Source organism: Thermobia domestica, chromosome 1 (genome assembly GCF_964235325.1).
Source record: "Thermobia domestica chromosome 1, izTheDome1.hap1.1, whole genome shotgun sequence".
Lineage (NCBI taxonomy): Eukaryota > Metazoa > Arthropoda > Insecta > Zygentoma > Lepismatidae > Thermobia > Thermobia domestica.
Genome location: NC_137454.1, coordinates 232366781 through 232387009, shown reverse-complemented (window position 1 = coordinate 232387009; position 20229 = coordinate 232366781). Strand labels below are relative to the sequence as shown.

At 34.7% G+C, this 20229-nt stretch overlaps 1 protein-coding gene across 3 annotated transcripts in view; it reads left to right on the top strand.

Moving 5' to 3' along the window:
- The window catches only part of LOC145694624 (uncharacterized), an 87723-nt gene that overhangs the window by 47574 nt on the left and 19920 nt on the right, over positions 1-20229 (top strand). For 2 of the 3 annotated variants that reach the window (XM_081771031.1, XM_081771039.1), the window contains exons 8-9: positions 6645-6743; positions 12285-12521. In XM_081771031.1, the coding sequence (XP_081627157.1) occupies positions 6645-6743; positions 12285-12521 (336 nt within the window). Of the gene's footprint in view, positions 1-6644; positions 6744-12284; positions 12533-20229 lie in introns of all 3 variants that reach the window. The other variant, XM_081771047.1, reaches the window with a different exon arrangement.

Sequence of the window (20229 nt, the reverse complement as noted above, 5' to 3'; positions counted from 1 at the left end):
TTTCAATTGTTTCTTAGTACACGCCTAGTTCCAAATTGGCTTAAATATGTATTTATCGAGAGATCATCGCCAGAAACAGAATATATTTGAAAAAAAAAAAAAGTTTGAGAATCATGCCTAACAAATTGTGTTTGCGCTTGATCAAGTTGGCTGTAACAGTGTTAAACTACATGTATATACAATCTATTATATAGGTAAAAATGAAAAGGATCTTGTTTGTGATCACATCACGGGAAAACGGTCAATTATTTTAAATGAATTTGTGAATGTAGTTATCACGTACTTTAAACTGGTACTCAATGCAACACATACTATTTTCGTTAAAATGCGTATTCTAAAGAGGAAGGTGGGGACAGAGGGGCAAAATCTATGCCAAAAATTGATTATCTCACGATTATATCAAGCTGTGCATATGGAACTCGGTATATAAGCTCCTCATTAAAAATAAATACCTGTGCCCCAGCATTTTTGATATTTTCCGTTTTAAGGGGGAAGGGAACATTCTGTAATTTCTTTCTTCACATTGGAATTGAATACGATGTTGCATTGTTGTTCGTGATCGCATCACGAACATGGTTGAACAGTTGGAAATGACTTTCTGAACATAGTTAGTACCTACCTTAAGCTGGGTTTTTATCATATCATCTTGAATCAAGGGCACATCTGGAGGGGGGGGGGGGGGTAAAGGTGTTCAAAATTTATGTGAAAATTACTGTATATCGAGAGTTCGCCAATTAGAAAGATGAAACTCACTATGTGAACTTCTTATTAAAAGTAAGGGGGGATACGTCTCTCCCAGTTTTTGGAAACTTCCGTTCAAGGGGAGAAGGAGGGCATTTTCAATAATTCGTGTCTTTCCATTTAAATCGTCGTTGGCTGTTGTTTGTGATCGCGTCACAGAGAAATTGATGAGATGTTTGAAACGAGTTGTTGAACATAGCTGCTAGTACCTAATCCTTGGTATAATAGGGGATGTTATTCCTATTCTATATTATGTAGAATTACCCACATCTATGTTACTCTACAAAATTGCCTACCACCTCCTTTCTTTAAATCGTAATACAAGCAAGTATCAGTGGTGCAAAGTGTGTCCCACGAAACGTGGATAGGGCTTCACGAATTCCCTTATGCAACATTATTTCGTGGTATTTTAAAGTTCCATGTCTCACGAGTATGCACTGAAGCTAAGGGAGATAGCGATAATGAGAAAAATAATAGTGATGGCATGACAAAAAAAGTGAGAGAAAACGGGCAATCCCGAGAAAACTCATACACATGGTGTTTGTCCACCACAAAATCCACTTAACGGGAGCTAGAATCAAACCAGGAACCCTCGCCAGAGGTGAGCCACCGCGACCCGCCAAATGAATCCCATAGTTTCATTTGTACAATAAAACATGAATGCTTAAATATTATTTTAAGTAGGACTATGGCTTTAAATGTACGTACAAAATTTAATAAAATCCAGTTTTGCCCAATAAAATTCAATTTTATCCAACCTTGTGATGTGATCTTTTTCGCAGCACTACTCTCTCCACATTTTATCTAAAAAGTTCAAAATATTACTCTTGTTCTGTACTCGTGTATTGTTTATACCAGAAATGCAAACTCTGCTAAATTAAGTGCGCTAGTTTGTTGTTTCGTTCAAATCTAGTTCAATTTGAAAGAAACGTGCGCGCCCCTGCGTCTGTTTATGAAGCTCGAACTTTGTTATCTTTAATACAATACTTAGTTTATTTTCCAAACGAAAATCTCTCTTGACCTCTCTCTCACGAGAAGGAGCCTTAACTCAGTGGAAGGTACAATACAATACCAGTTGCCCAGGAACTGCGATACCTGATCATGCTTTCTTTATTATTATTATTATTATTATTATTATTATTATTATTATTATTATTATTATTATTATTATTATTATAGCCTGTACTCGAGCTACAATGCGATTGAAAACTCCCCGGATTCCGAGTTGAAATTATTCAAATATAGTCAAAGGAAATAGTGATGCGAGTTGGAAAAAATGTGTTCAGTTACGAAAAGAAGAATATAACATATATTATCTTCGTACGGTAATTACAGTGAGATTTTATAATTGATTGAACTAAGCCTCTGTAATTTTCTTTAACATTGTTAGGATTTAAAGCGTGCAAGTATCATACGATAACTCCACCTGAAAATATGTCCGCAGAGAAAAATCTCCTGGTTTATTATTATTGGAATATTAACAGAAACCCCATCAAAAAATAAAATGTTTTAATTCGCAGTATGAGAGTGTACAGCATAATATTATTTGATGGGATAATAACACGAAGTATTTAAAATATAATTTAGTTAGTAGTTTTTTTCTTGTCACTTGTGGCACATTTAGCTTTTTATCTTCGTTATGCGTCGTTCTCGCTGCCAAGACTAATCTATTTTTTACGCTGTTCTCCTTGGTATGAAGTTGATTTGCTAGAGAAGTTTGACATTGTTCTGAAAAATGAACTAGAATCGTTACTCAACTGCAACCTAAATAATAACGCATGGATAAAGGCTTCCCTTCCAGTTGATTCTGGAGGTCTTGGTATTTGTCGGGCTGTCGATTTGGCGTATCCTAAATTTTTAGCATAGTTCTATGGATCCCGGCATATCATTGAGATATTCCTCAATCAAGAAAATGAGCCTCACATAGAATCTGATATCCAAGACTGCATATCTGGCTGGTCTAACCTAGTTGGTGTAAGTGCTCCTGAAATAACTGGCAGAACTTTAAAATCAGTTTGGGACAACTCGATCATTAAACTACATTAATCAGTGTTACTACAAGAAGCAGAATCCAGCAGGGCGAGGCCAGGCTTTTCGCTTTCTCATCTCCAATTTCAGGTGCTTGGCTATACACAAACTAGGACTGCACCATTCAAACGAAATTTTTCGTATTGCAGTTGCACTTCGTCTAGGGGTAGACATTAGGGTGGGTCGTTTTGCCACTTTTTCTTCGGAACGAAATGTAATACCTGGCAAAAGTGGCCAATCCACATGGACATTTCAGGTATAGATGTTTTTTTAAATCAGATAACATCTTCTGTGAGAACTATTGCATCAAAGTTTCAAAATTTCACTGAAAATTGCAAAAAATACCAAAATTGTTCATTTTTTTTTTGTTATGTTAAAGTAAACATATTTTTGGGTTTATACATGCCAGATGCTATGAAAACTGACATTCCAGTCTCAAAATGCCAGTTATGTGCGTAGGGGGTATAGGGGTGCCTCCTCTGGGGCCGGAAAATAGGGTAAATTCAGTACAATTAAGCGTTTCTACAACTTTTTTCGTCCTTGCCTTTTCCTTCGGGACCTGCTGGACCACTATGAAGTTGAACGTGACAATTTTTTGGATAGCATCGTCACTGGAGATGATACGTGGTGTTATCACTACGAGCCGGAATCCAAAAGACAGTCCATGGAATGCCGATTTTTGCAAGCGCGGCATGCAGGTAACGGTTCATCGTTAGTAAAAGTGCATAACGAATGGTGGGAACTAAGTGGAAAAATGAGTCTGTAGCTGAAATATTGCTCTGTTTAGCTATGCTGTTGTTATTTATGTATCTCCATTAGTTTCCATAAAAAAGGATGCATTACTTTGGGAACGACTTTCGTAGATTTGACTGAAACTGTTATGATTTCTCAGAGATACAATGTAAGCGAGAGGGCTGCGGTACATATAACAACTGTGCTTCAGGCAGCTTCAAAAGCTGGAATTATAACTTGTCAAAAATCTAGCGACATAACATCTGCTTTAACTGTAGACAGGAACAAAATAAGGCGGGCGAAACTTAAACTTGCTCGGAATTTAAAAGAAAGTTCTAGAAATGATGATCCCATTAAAATCATATACTTTGATGATAGAAGGGATGACACTAAAACATACACAGGCATCGTTAGAGAATAGCACTTACCACTTGTGGCTGAACGTATCTCTCAGTATGTTGGTCACGTGACACCATCCTCTGGCTCTGCACATGACGAGACCAGAGCTATTTTCGAATATATCATGAACCAACTCAAAGTTGGCTTTGATAAAGTTGAGATTCTTGGGTGTGATGGAACATACACTAACACTTGTTGGAATGGAGTTGTTCATCGAAAATTAGAGGAACTAACTGGAAAACCTATGCAATGGGCTATTTGTCTCTTGCATTTTAATGAACTGCTGTTTCGAGCTCTCTTCACGCATATTCACGGCGCTTATTCAAGCCTCCATTCTTACACACGTCCCATAGTTTCAAAACTAGCTAACTGTGTAAAAGCTTTCAGTGTTGCTATTCATCAATAAAATGTGACTTACCTAATCATAGTCCAGAAGAGCCCAGAAAACTCAGTAAGGACCTGAGATGCTTGTTTCAGATATCTCAAGCCATTGACTCCAGAGCATGCCCGGAAGAGCTTGTTTCTATGTTCCCTGGCAAACTAAACAAAGCTAGCTGGTTGACTAGTGCAAAAAGAATTTTAACATTGTATATTGCAACAAAAAACCTACCAAGAAATTAATAGAAATTGCGACATTCATACTTAGAGTCTATGTGGTTATGCAATGCCGTATCAGAACATAGTCTTCCATTGCTGATGGTCCTCTCACGTCTTTGAGGCCATTCAAGGTCTAGATACTTACCAAGGGAATACCAGGCTGTAATCCGTTCATTCATTCAAACGAATGCATTCTTTGCACTCCCAGAAAATTTCTTCTCGCCATGATGACTGATGGTAGACTTGCTGTCCGACAAGATGCATTACGTAAGATTCTTAGTGCTCGAGAATACGAAGCAGGGAATCTCCATAACTCCATTAGATATAACATCATTCCCAGACTGAATTTTGAGGCAAACGATTACACTGCAAAGATCTTTTGGGAAAGCGCTGATGTTTCAATAACTGTACTACCAGTAAGTTCTATGGACGGTACCAAACAAACAGCTCATGGTCAAACTTTCACTTCCTGACAACACTGTGCCAGAATGGTCCTTCACCGTCCATCCATGCCACACGGTAGCAGTAGAACGGATAGTGAATTTGTCACTGAAGAAACATCCCGAGTATGTGCCAGTGATGCTAGAGGCGGAATAATCAGGTTAAACCTTACTTTCTAGGCAAGCTGCGTCTAAATTTCAATCAAAATCCCAATTTGTGACAATTTTTCCTGACAGTGACTAATCGGATCAGTTTATCTGGTCCAACATATGGTTGGTTGATTGGATAGGCCTAGCAGAGGAGCCCTAGGTGCAGCCACCTCTACATGATGGGCTCTGGGTCACTTGGCCAGGCTATATTGCCAGGTGAGCGAGGAGCTGCACAACCGCTTAACTGTACTGAATTTGTCCCCTTTTCTGGCCCCAGAGGAGGCACCCCTATTCCCCCCAAGGGCATATAACTGGCATTTTTATACTTGAATGTCAGTTTTCATAGCAACTGACATGTATTTAACCAAAAATATGTTTACTTTAACATAACTAAAATTTATGAACAACTTTGGTATTTTTTGTCATTTTCAGGTAAATTTTGAAACTTTGAGGCAATAGTTCTCACAGAAGATATTATCTGATTTTTAAAAAAATCTATACCTGAAATGTCCATGTGGATTGGCCACTTTTGCCAGGTATTACATTTCATTCCGAGGAAAAAGTGGTAAAACGCTGCACCCTAGTAGACATCTGTGAATCACAGAACTGCTCTAAATGTGGTGCATCAGTCAACCAGAAGGATCTACACGGTCTCTCTTGCATAAGTAGTTCGGGAAGACATGTGAGACATTCGAATGTGAATGACATTATCTGGAGAGCACTCACATCGGCGGAAGTTCCATCTGTTCGTGAACGTGCGGGATGTAACAGATCTAACGGCAAAAGACCAGGTGGCATGACGCTGGTACTATGGCAGAGGGGGAGAATTCTTCTCTGGGATTTCACCTGCTCTGACACTTTCGCGTCATCCAATCTTACTCTTTCTTCGTCACGAGAAGGAGCAATTGCAGCCCGCAGAGAATGCGAGAAAAGAAGAAAATATAAAGAACTACTTTATATGTGACTGTGGCCGTTGAATCGAGTGGCACTTGGGGCCTCGAAGGTCTAAATTTCATCAAAGAAGTAGGCCAACGTATTGCACACGTTACTGGTGACAAACGTTTTAATTTTCTGATACAACATATCAGCATAGCAGTTCAGCGAAACAAGGTGGCTTCCATTTTAGGTACGTTACCTCCTGGCAGATTATTAGAAAAGGTTTTCCTTTTATAACTAACAGTGCAGAATTTGCTGTTTTCTCAAATAATTTTCCTTTTTTTCTTTTCTACGCGCACCCTCTTTTTACCTCTTTCCTTTTTTGTTTTTCTTTTAGGTCTTTCACAATTACCACGTGATTTTGTATATCGGGAGATAGATATGAAACGATGTACTGGTAACGGACAGTATTGTACAGAACGCTTTACCGAGAACAGTACTGTATGGAAGCAGCGAGCTGAGGGAGAGTTTAATTCATATATCAAAATGTGAAGAAATGTGAATGAAAGTATATTTAGTTATTAGTTTATCCACTGTATTTTTTTTACTATATTGGATGAAAAGCAAGTTGATAGTCCAAATAGTTTCTTTATCGTAACAAAATATTTTGTTTATTTACAGAAAAATCCGAAGGACGGCGTGTGCTTGTATTGAAGCGTACTTCAGCAGATGAGTCTACACGTCAACAAAGTCCAGCAATCAGTGTTACAATTTCTAAAGGTACTATATTTTGTAATTTTCAGCTCGAGTACAGAAGTAGAAAGAAAAACAAGTGACACCCCATTTTCTGAAAGAGAGAATAGATCCCTTAAATAGGAAATATTTGTATTAAGGATGAATTTCACCTAATTTAATCCTTCATCTAACTTTATGTAAATGCTCAACTCATTGTCCAGGTTATTCAAATTTGTGATCACGTCCCAGAATTCTTTGAAGTTAACATGTTTTTATTTATGGGAATCATATAATGTGGTGCTAGGAGCTGTAATTAGTTTCATTGATATTAGGTTTAAAATGGAACAACGATTCAGAAATAAAGCCGGAAAATCCCTGTTTTATGTCAACGAACTTTCTCTCTTCTGTCATTTAAGGTTTTATTGTAATCGACATCGTCACAATATATATTACATGTGTTCTGTAATGCAATAATAGCTCGAAAAGAACATATACTGTTGTTTCATGCCAAATGTCTTATTTGAAAATCAAAACAAAATATATTTATATATAGAAATACTTGTACATTACTTTGCATTGTGAAGATAAAACATTTTTTCCAGCCAACTTCTAGTTTTCGCATATTTTATTTATAAAAGTTCGGTTTCGTAGCTATGACCATTTTCGGATGAGAAACTTCTTCAGCAGCAGCCAGATAGAAGCATTAAACACTATTTAGTCGTTTCATGGGACCAAAGAGATGAAAGTCTGATGGAGCCGGAACCGGTCTGGTCTGTGTGGTAGTACTGTAGCACATCCCGCCCAAATTGGGCTTTTATATATATATATATATATATATGAACATTGTTGTGAAGCAGTCTCTCATTTGAACCATATTTGTTGCAATTGTTTTTGATCGAGGACATAATACAACTTTGTTAGTACACAACAGAACACACTGCATATCTTAGAACATTATTTATTTATTTATCTTTGAAGTAAAGTAGGGGACTGAATTGGAAAGTGGAATATTTTCGTACCAATTTGTTTGCTTTGTTTGGGGAGTGTAGAGAAACACCCAGGACTCATCTTCCGTCACAATACTTTCAGGAGTGTACACAAAATAACAAATTGTCCAAGGATGATATAACTACATGGCCCTTCTGTATATATGTAATTATGTAAAATAATACATAAACACAAAAGATACACAAACATAAAGAGACATAAACACATAGACACAAAAAACTGAAAAATATGAAATGAGTCCATAAAAAATAAACTAAAATAATAATAAAAATTTTGACGAGTATAAGACAACACAAAATGAAAAATATATAAGAAAGATAGTAAAGAAAAAATTATAGAAAGAAAATAGTAAATATAAAATTAAATGCACGGGAAATGGGGTGAGTGTAGTAAAGTGGGTTACTGTAGAAGTTGCGTCAAGTGAAGAGGTTTGCTGATAGAATGGTAATACTGTTATAAATGCTCTCTGGTTGTGATGAACATGGAAAACTCGGGTGAAAGGATTTTAAGAATATACGGAAGCTGTGGTCGAATACAGGGTAGGGTGTATTAGGAGAAAATGTAGATACTTAGGAAGTGATTCTACGAGAATAATATATCAGAACTGTCATTTCAGCACGTCGGGAAAAGCCTAGTTTTCGAGAACAAACACCTGAGTTACGATCAATCGCTACATCATCTCAGGTCGCACGGGATGATAGTCCTCTTAAAACAAGGGTTCAGAACTTCCCCGTTCACCCGAACTCACGCTTAGTAAGGAAATATTCATCTGTGAACAGCAATCGCGTTGTCTTTCATGTATGTTTCATTCTTGCGGATATGTTTAATGAGTTACTAAGGAGTATATAGCTTCAACTTGAATACTTTCGTATATCCTCAGATGCCGTAGTACATATAAGTTAATTCTGGTGACCGCCCAGTCATTATATCCAATCCATCAGTCGGGGTAGTGCCAATTTAGAAATGAGATTACCTTCCGTGTTTAGTGCGCCGGGACTTTGTTTTAATTGGAAAACACTGGTGTGCAAAACTGAAGTGCGAGATAGATGAAAGTAACAAAATATTGCGTAGTTGATGAAAATGAATGAGATCTCGTCAGCATGTTGCCAGTCCTACACATACACAGCAAGACGTTGCATGGTGTGACGTCATGTGACCTTAGTGCCGAGTGAAATTGCTCCTCCGACACAGTAGTTGTTGAATAAAAGGGACGAAACAGTGTGTGTCAGTCAGAGAGCTGTGAAGGTGCATTGTGGTGGTACTCACAACAGCATGACCTGGAGACAACATTAGGATGACTTTACACGGGGAAGAATCATCGGGAAACTGGAAGAAGGACGATCCAAATAAAAACTTTCCGACTGTGAAACAGGCGTGAATTCTGTTATTTAGTTCGAGTAAGAACACTCTTTCCTGAACTAGAGCGGCTTTGGGGGGTAAGATTAAGAAGAGCCCCTGTGAAGGAGTGATAACGAAAGGATCTTGAGTTGGTTGTTAAGGTATGATTAGTAGAACGGATTTGGGTTACCTAAATGACAAATGTGTGTGGTACTAAACGTTTGATGTGGTGAGGGAGCTTTTGACGTGAAGCTCAGGCATACTGTTGATAGTTTTGATGTGTGAGTCAAGCTTGAGAAATCGAAGTCTGCTGTTTAGAGACTGTAGGGGTAATACTAGTGCTGGTCAGCCGTGAAAAATGCCGAAACCAGAGCAAAGGTTGAAATTTACAGAATGAATGGATACTAATGCATGAAAACTAGTGAAATAAAAATTACTGTCCTATTTGCAAACTATCCTTTGTCATAACACTCTGTAATAAATCTTACTATACTCATCCAGTTTTCTGTATCCCTGTTTTTAACTTTGTTGTTTTTTTTTTTCCTGTTTTCCTTATGTAGCTTAATTTCGTATTCTCTTTCATTATCATCACTTTCTATTATTTCTTCACAATGTATTATTATTATTATTTTAGGAATTGTTCATATATAATTTTTTCTCTTCACTCTTAGAAATCCTCTTGTCCCTAAAATAGTTTTCTTCTTCACACACACGCACACAGTCCACTTTCAATCTGTCATCATTATCATGTGACACAGCACTCTAGTACAAATCACAGTTATATTCTTTCCTTTATTTTTTTGCTTTTTCCTTGTATTGAAATTCTCCATCAGATATCTATACAACCGTTACCACACCATATTCGACCATACCTTCCGCGTATTGATAAAGCGTTTAGCCTTCCTTGGTGTTATGTAATTTGTTTTAATTATTTTGTTCCAACCGTGTGATGTGTCTATAAGTGTTTTATGAAGCGGCATCACACCGTAAATTTCTACAATAAACACTAGAAATATGACTCACGTGAAAAATTGAATAGGATAATGCGACTGAGTTTAGCTATTTTTGACGGAAGAAATGTCAACAGACAACATGAAAAACGATGCATGGAAGTATGAAATGAAATTTCGGGTTTTACTCCCATGCATATGCCGTTTAGACTAAGACACGACGATTATTGAATTTGAATGATAATGTAAGCGGAAGAGCCCGAAAAAATCCACGGACACGACGAGATGAATGAATGTCCACAAGATGAATGAATTACAACTTACTTTGTATTTCATACATCTTTTATTATATGAATACTGTAGTAAAGTATTGTCGAAATTTTAGATAGTTCATAAAATGGTATACAAGTTGGTATTTGTTTAGCAGATTGTTATTCAAAATGAAAAATCTAAAGAAAGAAGAAAAAACGCGTTGCGTTTTTGATGCGTTACCCTCGCAACGAATGCGACCTAGGTGGCTACTCGGTAATTTTACTTTCGTCAGAGTTATAAATCATACTATGAGCCAGTCAGGGTTTCCTGGTCTTTTTTTTTTTTTTTTTTTTGCCAGGTCCAGGTTTATAATAGCAGAGTTCCAATACTCTGCACAACGCATCTTCCAAGCAGGTGTTTCTTGCTAAAAATCCGCTTGCCTGGCAACACGTGTTTCCTTTGTTTCTTCCTTTAGACATCTTTTAAACAGCAGGCGGCCTATTGTTCCGAAACGCACCAAATACGCTCGAGGCGACGTTTTTATTTCGCGTTTGCAGCACATCGTGATTAGCCATCCACATTTAAATACGTGGTCAGCGTATTCCAAGCATACACATGAGCAATAAAAACGCGTTACGAACGCTTTAAATAGCCGCCTGCTAAAAGTTAAGTACCTGAAATATTTGTTTTCTTAATTCTTTTTTCTTCAAAATTTAGTAATGAACAGTTTTTATATGTATTTTGTTAAATGAGTAGTAAAGGGAACCGTATAGACTTCCCCTCGAATTGGTACTTAGTTAAGGTATATACTGTAGTGGACATCTGATACTGATACCAATAGAACATGATTATTTGTTTATAAATGAGAGGTGTCCGTTACATAGAAATTACAAAATTTTAGATTACTAAAAGGTCATGCGGTAATGGTATGCAAGATACAATAAATACAAATTCTTTAGTTGTAAATGCAGGTTATTATCGAAATCCTGCTCAGCGTTCTAATTACTAGAGATATTGCATGTTGAAATTTTTATCGTTAAACTAGCAACATTTGTTCTTTTTGAAGTTGGAGGGGACAGATAAAGAGGAGTGACTTTTTCAGGGAAGGGACGAAAAATTAAATCTTTAAGTTGTACGTCCCACTGTTATGCCGGCTATGCTTAAGGAGACGGTGATAATGAGAAATGAATGAAAATCGTGGAATGAAGAAAGTGGGAGGAAACGGGAGAACTCCACGAAAACCCACGCACACGGTGTTTGTCCACCAGGGAAAGGGAAGAAGTTCTGCGTAGAATTCTTGACCATACAACTACCTCTCCACGATTAGTTTTAATCACTGAAAGTTTTCTGGAAGTTTCACGAAAAATCAATTTATAAGGAACAGAGAAATGAAGAATTTTAAGTTTTTTAGTCTGCATCTATTCTTTATGGTGGTTCACCAGGTCATTTGGCTTATAACCAAATATTTTGTGGGCAAGAGATTTTATGTGCAAAACACGAATGAACTGAGAGTAATTGCTGCCCGTATCTGAGAGAGTTCTGAAAGGGAGGGATCTGTTCTCCATATATTTTTGCTGGGTCATTGTCTGGATTATGAAGGTATCTGCTACCGGAGGTTTCACTTACATCATTTCCTACTCGAATTAGTTTTTATTATTATTATTATTATTATTATTATTATTATTATTATTATTATTATTATTATTATTATTATTATTATTATTATTATTATTTAGTGACCCTCTATACTTATAAATGTAGAAAGTTCTTATTGATAATAGGATAATACATGCATAAGAGTAGTAAACAAAAGCGTGCAAATGAGCTCCTTCGTGGCTAAGCGGTTAGCGTACGCGCCTGTGGCCGGCGAGAGCTCATGTGGTTTGGATTCCACGTGAATCAGTAGGTCCCGTCTCATATAGCCTCGACGCTGAAAGGGATTTTGAATACAACTCAAAAGATTGCAAATCCAGTTTCCAGAGTATTTTGCTAGTGTATTGTAGTTTACTAGTTATAAACGGGTGTTTTTGTTTTTCAGAAATTAAAACAGAGACATCCTCTCCAAAGATGCCAGTTCATATGAGGCTTGGATTGCCGTTGAAGGCCTATTCGTCGAATGAGGGTAGTCTTTCCAAGAAGTCAAAGTCCCATAGGTCCAGGTCCCGAGAGCGAGAGATTCGAGATGTCTCAATAGAGCAGAAGGAAGAAAATAAAAAGTGGAAAAAAGTGAAGCTAAAGAGAAATACTGCCTCTGAAAAGGAGAGTTCTTACACTGGTAAGGAACAGGTAACGTCAATCTTTTTATTGGTATTTGTAGTACTTTCCGAAACATATGGGTCAGTGATTTCTATGAATATTTTAAGTTGTCTCTCGATTAATCTTGTATGTGTTTTGAATTATTATTCAGGCAAGTATTGGAACGTAAATACAATAAAAATTAAACAGATGTCTATAAATATTCATTGCAACTCAATTTAGATACAGTTGCGCATACTTGTAAGATAATTTTTTATTTGTTTACATCTGCAAGTCTTAAAACAAACGTAGGAGTAAAATGTATTAACAGTTTTCATGTAGTAAAAACAAACTTCTTTTCAGATCTAAAAGAATAATTTACTCACTTGCCAAAAGAATATCTATATTAGTAATGCATTGATGTACAGATATTGTGCTCGCAGGTAGAGCAATGAATAGAAAATTACAATTAAAAAATGAAAAAAGAAACCGTATTAGAATTTTCTTTAAAGAAATGTTGACCCTTAAAATATTTATTTTATTATTTATTTAAAGTTACATTTATTCGAAAATGTATATTAACTTAGTAGTGTGAGAAATGCATGTGTGCGAGTGATGATGTGTGAGATTGTGTGTGATTACTTCTGGAGTTTCTTTTCGTATTCTCCAAACGTGCAGTATTATTATTAATTAAAGATTCCAAGAACATGTGATAAGCTTTATATTGAATTTTATACTAAAGTTATTTTTTCACAGCGACAGCTTTGCAGAAAATTAGAATATAAATGTTTGCGTGATGTAGAATGCTACATGAATTGCCATAGGCGAACAGAAATTGTTATGTTTGCATAAAATTTGGAACTCCATATTGTTATCTTGTAGATGTATATATTTATCTAAAATTAACCGTGCATATCAGCACTCAATGAAAATGATGTGGAGATTGAGAAAGTTAATAATATGGAGATGAATATTTCTTAATTATAGAAGCCACGATTTCCAATTTGGCTAAATAACACTATGTATTGGGACTGCATTTGTTAACCTGAATTGTGATTAGAATAATTATTGCTTTTGTACTTTTTTTAAAAAAAAAACATCTTAAGTGTATTATTGATTGTTATTTTAATGATTTAAATTATTGTTACAAATTTAATGTTTTTGTTAATGCAGGATTTATTGAAGAGAGAATATGATCTTATAAAACTACTGTTATTCGTTGTTATCCCAGGGTAGGTGCTAGGGTATAGGTGCTACCAGTACTGCTGAATATTATATAAATTGAATTCCACAGTTTCTCCTCACTGCGGAGTTTCTGTTCATGGTTCTGGATTCGGGTCTCGGTGGAAGTACGTGTCTTTTGATACAAACCCAAGTAGTGGCTTTGGTTCTACTTTATAAACACTAGATCCCGTTTTATGTAACCTTGGTGCTTTAAGAAAATAAAGTGTAATTTGATCAGTCAGCATTGAATTCCATTATAAACTATCGTTCACACTTTCAGTTAATTTTGTGTGGGCTTGTGTTTCAGTTGGCCAGTTACTAATAGTCATAGTTGTTTGGTGCCTCATTATTGTTGTATTTTCTAAAATCGATTTTAAAAATCTCTTTCGTGTAGGGTAAGACTATAAAAAGATTTAAAACTGCACATTCCGGACGAAATGTCGCTGTTTCATGGGAATTTTTACCTCAAAATATTCATTAAACAATTCACTATAATTATTGTTCCTTATTTATTTCCATTCCTTATTCAATAAATTTTTAGAAGTACTTCTGAAAGGTGGTGACATATCACACCCTTCTTGTCCGGTCCTGGAGAATATATTCACATCAATGCACCTAGTTAAGTTTCATTACTTCTGATTAGTTTTAGTATATTCCTAGTACATTTCCCATTTATCAGTGAATAACTGCAATTGTCAGTATTGGAATATTAGTTTAGCTATAGCTCATGGTAGGTATTATAGCAGGGAGATACCTTTTGTAAATTTACCATGTTTTTATGTAAAAGAAAATTAACCCTTCGTGTTGTGCGCGCCTCGTTTACTCTACAAAATAATTTTATTATGTCCCGAACTTGAATGAGAGAATGATTTTTGTTGAATATTATTTTTAATGTACATAATGTTGTTTACCTTCGAGTTACGTTACTTCGCTTATGTCAATGTTTTCAAGATGACATTATTTCTCTCAATAAGAAATATTGAAAAATTAAATTAATGTTTGTCCCGACATCTGATAGTAAAACTAGTCAGTTATTGCATAACGAAACATGAAATAGGTGAGAAATTAAATGTATGTTTCTGATTATTTTATCAATATGTCTGTTTGCCTTTGTTGTAAAATTTGTATTTTTTTTTTACATTTGATATGTCTAAGCTTTATCTTACGAAGTATTCGTGAAAGGACAGCTGTGATACGATATCATCATATTCGATAATATTTGCATAATTGTCCTGCGTCGTTTATTTAAAATATATAATATATATGTTTGTGTAATTTTTAGCTTTAGTTTATATTTGTTCGTACGTCTCAATGTAACAAATAGTAGCGTATATTGTCTCGATATATTTGTAAAATAGTATTACATATTTTTATATTAAGTGTTGGAAGTACATTCAAGACTCGCTTCATGCTAATATATTTATTTTTGTGTTGATTTTCTACATAATTTTTAAATACTAACGCGTACGTATATGGTTTCTTGAGATGGCAATAAGTGTTTTGATTTTGATGAATCGCATACTCTAATTCTGTTTTATTTTTTTCAGCTGATATGTTTATTTTTATTTGTATTCGATAAATAATATTAATAATATTAATATTATTATAATAATAAATAATATTAAGAATATTCATATTTAGTTGTGAATGTATAATATGTTGGACTAACTTGTACCTGAATATTACTGTATTAAAATTGTAATCATATCGACATACAATTAGCATGTACGGTTGTATTTTTGCGTATAAAAATGAAAAATAGCTAAAGAGAATGCATTCGTAGCGACATGATTAACAACTTGTAATACATATTATTTAGACACTTTCGAACATAACATGAAAACTAGCTCTAAATTCCCGGGATAACAGTATGCTTTGCAAATTTCGAATTCAGATCGAAATAATTATCATCGGTTTATTAATTTATTTAACTGCTGAAAATATCGTTATTGTGCGCTATTTATTTACTTTGCAAACCTAAGTCTACATGAACAAAGTCGTTAAGACTACACATTATTTCTAAATAAACTTACTTTTGCATGTTCACATTGCTTGATTATCAGAACAAACTACCCATTTAATAAACTTCGATGTAATTTTTATGTTGGAAGGATTGTTTAAAGAACAAAGCAGTTTTCTCCTTTTTATCGTGTACAAGCGTTTCAAAAGAGCATATTCCGTATTAAGCTAAGACTTACTAACCTAATGCCACTTTATTCACAAAATAAATCTACAATATACCGCAACAGCTGATAGGTGCAATATTCTAGACCCAAAACTCACCACAGTAAAGTCATTTTCAGTTAACACGTGTAAGACGAGTCATCTCTAATGTTCAGTTTTTAACTTCCTGCCAATTTTGACAACTACTTTCTTCCTATCTATGGAGATAATAGATTACATTTTTAGATCAAAATAAAGGAATGTTTATGCTACCCTAATATCTGGCGTACAAATTGGTTACATCTAAAGATTATTTAAAATTGAAAATACACTATATTTTACGTTAGGAAAATTAAATCAGGAGAACGAAAATGAATTAGCATTGCTTTGTTTACAAACGTAGGATATAGGCTTTTTTTCTAAAGTATTCTTAATAAATCAAGCTTTAGGCTCCTAATAAATATGGAGAAATCACCTACCACTTAAAAGTCAAGTTGGGACCTACTAGATTATTTACAAATGCGAGTAGTACAAATTTACACGACAGCGTGGCCAATCAGAATATAAAAACTAGGGTTAATAATAACATACAGGACTCTAGATAAGAAAATTCATTAGTATTCGATCTTTCGAAATATTTGGGCATAACTTCAACATTGCAAACATAGAAATTTTACGTAAGTTTTTGTCACGAATAGAAGGACATATGTTTGAATCTTCCCATATACGCATAAAGGAACTCTCTATTAATTAAAGAGAGAGGTAATTTGGGTAGAGATGGAAATATCATTAAAGAATTTCATGCATAGACCGCATTATACAAAGAATTATTAATAAAATGTTACGTTTAAAAATAAAAATTATTCAGTTCCACATTTTAGAAAATGTAATATAAAGACAGTTTCTAGTTCAATACTTCGTTTAGCATCAGTGATGACAAATGAATAGCAACAAAGCTAATGTGTAGTAGGACGAATTTCGAAGAACCATCTCAGCGGACATACCGGTACTTTCTTGTGACAGCAAGGGAAATGAACATTTCTTTATTTCTTTAATTTCTGTTTAACCACTGCTTATGTTCCACATGGCTTGGATGGAGAAAGTAGGTCCGTAGCTACCGAAATAATCGACTACAAATGTAAAGTATAAAGATCGAACACTTCAAAGTGAACAGTTTTATACATACTTTGTGTTCGGAAAGAAGTATTCAATTACGTTCAAATCCACTTTGACTATAAAGTTACAAGTATTTAGTGGTCTGGTGTAATTTAAAGTGTTTTGTTATATGGATTTGTACCAAAAAAAAAAAAAAATGTATATTTTCTAAAATATTAGTGACGTTGAAAATCATTTTCGTATCAGAAGATATGTTGAGTTTGTTAAGTATAGAAAAGTTCCCCTGTGTGGTTGGAAATTTTTGCGGTAGTAGTTTATATGAGAAAAGAAATATAGAATGGTAACTAGTAGTGTTACCTAATTGTTCAACATTGCGATAAGTAAGTGGGTACGAAAATTAAAAAGAAGAGTAATAGGAAGAAGAAAAGTATTAGATATTAACTTTTAAATGTGTCCATGTGGAATAAGAATTGAAATGTTATATACGGAGTTTCTCATCTAACTGTGCGACTTGAAATATTTTCGAAATGACCAAAAAAAAAAAAAAATCAGTTGCGCAGGAATGTACCCATGTTAAGAGCTGATAAAATTCTGTGAGCAGCAAGTGACCCCAGGGCTGCCGCAGGTCAACTTGAAAATTTGAAATGGCAGCATGAATCGAGTGATACTTCAGTCAATAGATTTTGAAAAATGAAACAACGGTCGGAGGAAACATTTGAGATATGGAGTACCGTTTTCAGAGTACCCGCCACTTCTGGGGGCACTTGCAGTTTACAGAATTTTATTGGCCCCTGATATGGGTACATTCTTCCAAAACTGGATTTGTAGCATTTTTTTGTAATTTCGAAAATATTTCAAATCGCAGAGTTAGGTGAGACACCTGTATATATAGATACGAGCGGGTCTGGCAAACAGTAGTAAGTGCCATTTCCGGTGAAATTGGATTATTAAGTAAAATGGTTTGGAATTGAACCATAGAACAGTGCGTAGGTAGTTTCATTTCGGAAATTTAAATACAGAATGGCAGAAGAAGTTTGTTTGGTATATGTCATTGCATTGACTTGCATGGGAATGTTGATCCTTCTTTCCGAATTTACTCGGAAGTTTAATATACCATTATGTCTCCCCGAGCCGCTCATACATAGGTTCTTTGTACTTGTTATTTTGTACTTTTTCTTATATATTTTGTAGGTATATTTTGTAATCTTTTTTAAGATTTTTTTTTACATGAAGATTACAGTAAATGTTCAGTGATGGAGTAATGTTAGGAAGAAGAGAGAAAAGAGTATGAATCTGAAAAATCATATGCTAGTGTGTCCAAATGTATATGTGTGTTTATGTGTCTTATGAGGTTTTTATGTGCTGTGTAAAAATGAATTTTTAATTCGTGAAAAAGCAAGAGAGAAAAGAAAAGAAACCAGTCACTCAAAGCCTTACTTTAACCATTTCATTCGTGCCATACATACGGTAGCTCCATACTGCAACATTGCCATATAGTGTAGTTCAGCCTTTATAAAAAATTCCAGATGATTAATCTGATAGTTTTTGCTGATAACAGCTATTTGTTCACTCTCTCCTCGGTACACGCTGTCGATGGCTCTGTACTTTTATTATTGTCAGACATTCAGTTTGAAGTTCCCCACCAATGTACTATGAAGTAATAGAAAGAACTCGTTCTTCATACGTATGTGATTTCAGCATGATGAATTTGATCATGAAACCGTATTCGGCTTTTGTCCATGTTGCATATTTAGTCCTGAAAAAGTTTCTAAAAACTATAACGAGGATATATATAGTATAAAAATTGATTTATATGACAATCCTAACATAGTAAAGGAAGAACGCTTACAAAACGTCCTTTATAAATTCTGGAGAGAATACAATTCTCTTTGTTGAACGTGTTGGTGTTTTGCATAGGATTTTATTTATTTCATTGAACATGATTCTCTCTTTTCTGTGAAATGATATTGATTTCTAAGCAGTGAAGAAAGTTCAAAAATCATTATTTTTAGTGCTTGTACAAAAGAAAATATATGTTTAGTGCTGCCCTCGTATAGATTTCATGTATATCTGTTGGTATTTTAAAGTTTCGTTTGGGAAGTGAGCTTCACAGTTCATTTTTCTATTTGCAGCGAATAAATATTTTAATAAAATAGTATACGGAGTAAATAAATTGCTACACTTATTTTATATAACCGATGTGGGGAGTTGGTAATGTTCACTTAGAGTTGGGCGGTGCTACTAAATATTTCTTTTGTTTAAAACTAAAATAGAGATTTAACAGTTTAAGGAAGTGAATAAGCGACAGCGTCAGAAAGCGAATGTTTGTATGATATTTTAAATGAACATTATCTTCAGTTTTAATATTAGCTTGGCCCCAAAGCGAATTTAGTTACTTTACAACCATAGAATGCACGATGTCGTGGAACATGTATACCGTACCTGAGATAGTTGCAGCAGCTACAAATGTTCTTCGTATTAAAGTTGCCTAAATTTTTGTGGCTTTCTTCATATTGAAGAAATGATTGCAGGATCGATATCAAGTTTTAACTCGTTACTATATCAGTGTTTCAAGATCATTGGGCTTGATTGACCTACTAAGCATTGAGATAAACATCAACTGGAAGCTCAGTTAGGATTAAGTTACGTGAATGTCATCAACTATAGTAGTATATTTGTGGAGAGTTTAAGGTCGTTTTTTAGCACTGAGACTGTAAGACGTAGAATTACAGTTTAATATCAAGACCGAACCATATGTACTCTTACCTGGGATCGAACCTAGGTCTAAGATACCAAGTGAATATCGTGAATGAGTCATTTGAACACTGTTTGAAGTTTAAAATGTTCACACATTCAGATTGCTAGATAAAACGTGATAAAAATAATAGTCTGTTTCAGTTACTATAGAACACAACGTTAATCATGTTTTGAAAGAACAAAATACTTTTAATCCACAAACTGCAAACGAAGCAACCTTCGTGTGTTTATTTCTTTTTCCAGTTGCTCACAATTATTCGTCATTGTATTTAACGACTTCTGCATAGTATTCAATAAGTAGAAATAATTTATCGGTTTTAATCGGTTTTAAAACATTATATGTCCCTTAAATATTTTATCAATTGAGAGTCTTGTTGTTTCCTGTTGTAATTGTTACAAAACAAACAAAAGTAAGTTCCTAGAAATAAACTTAATACACCTATATTGTATTGTGTATTTATCAGATTTTTTCGAAATTTTGTTTACTA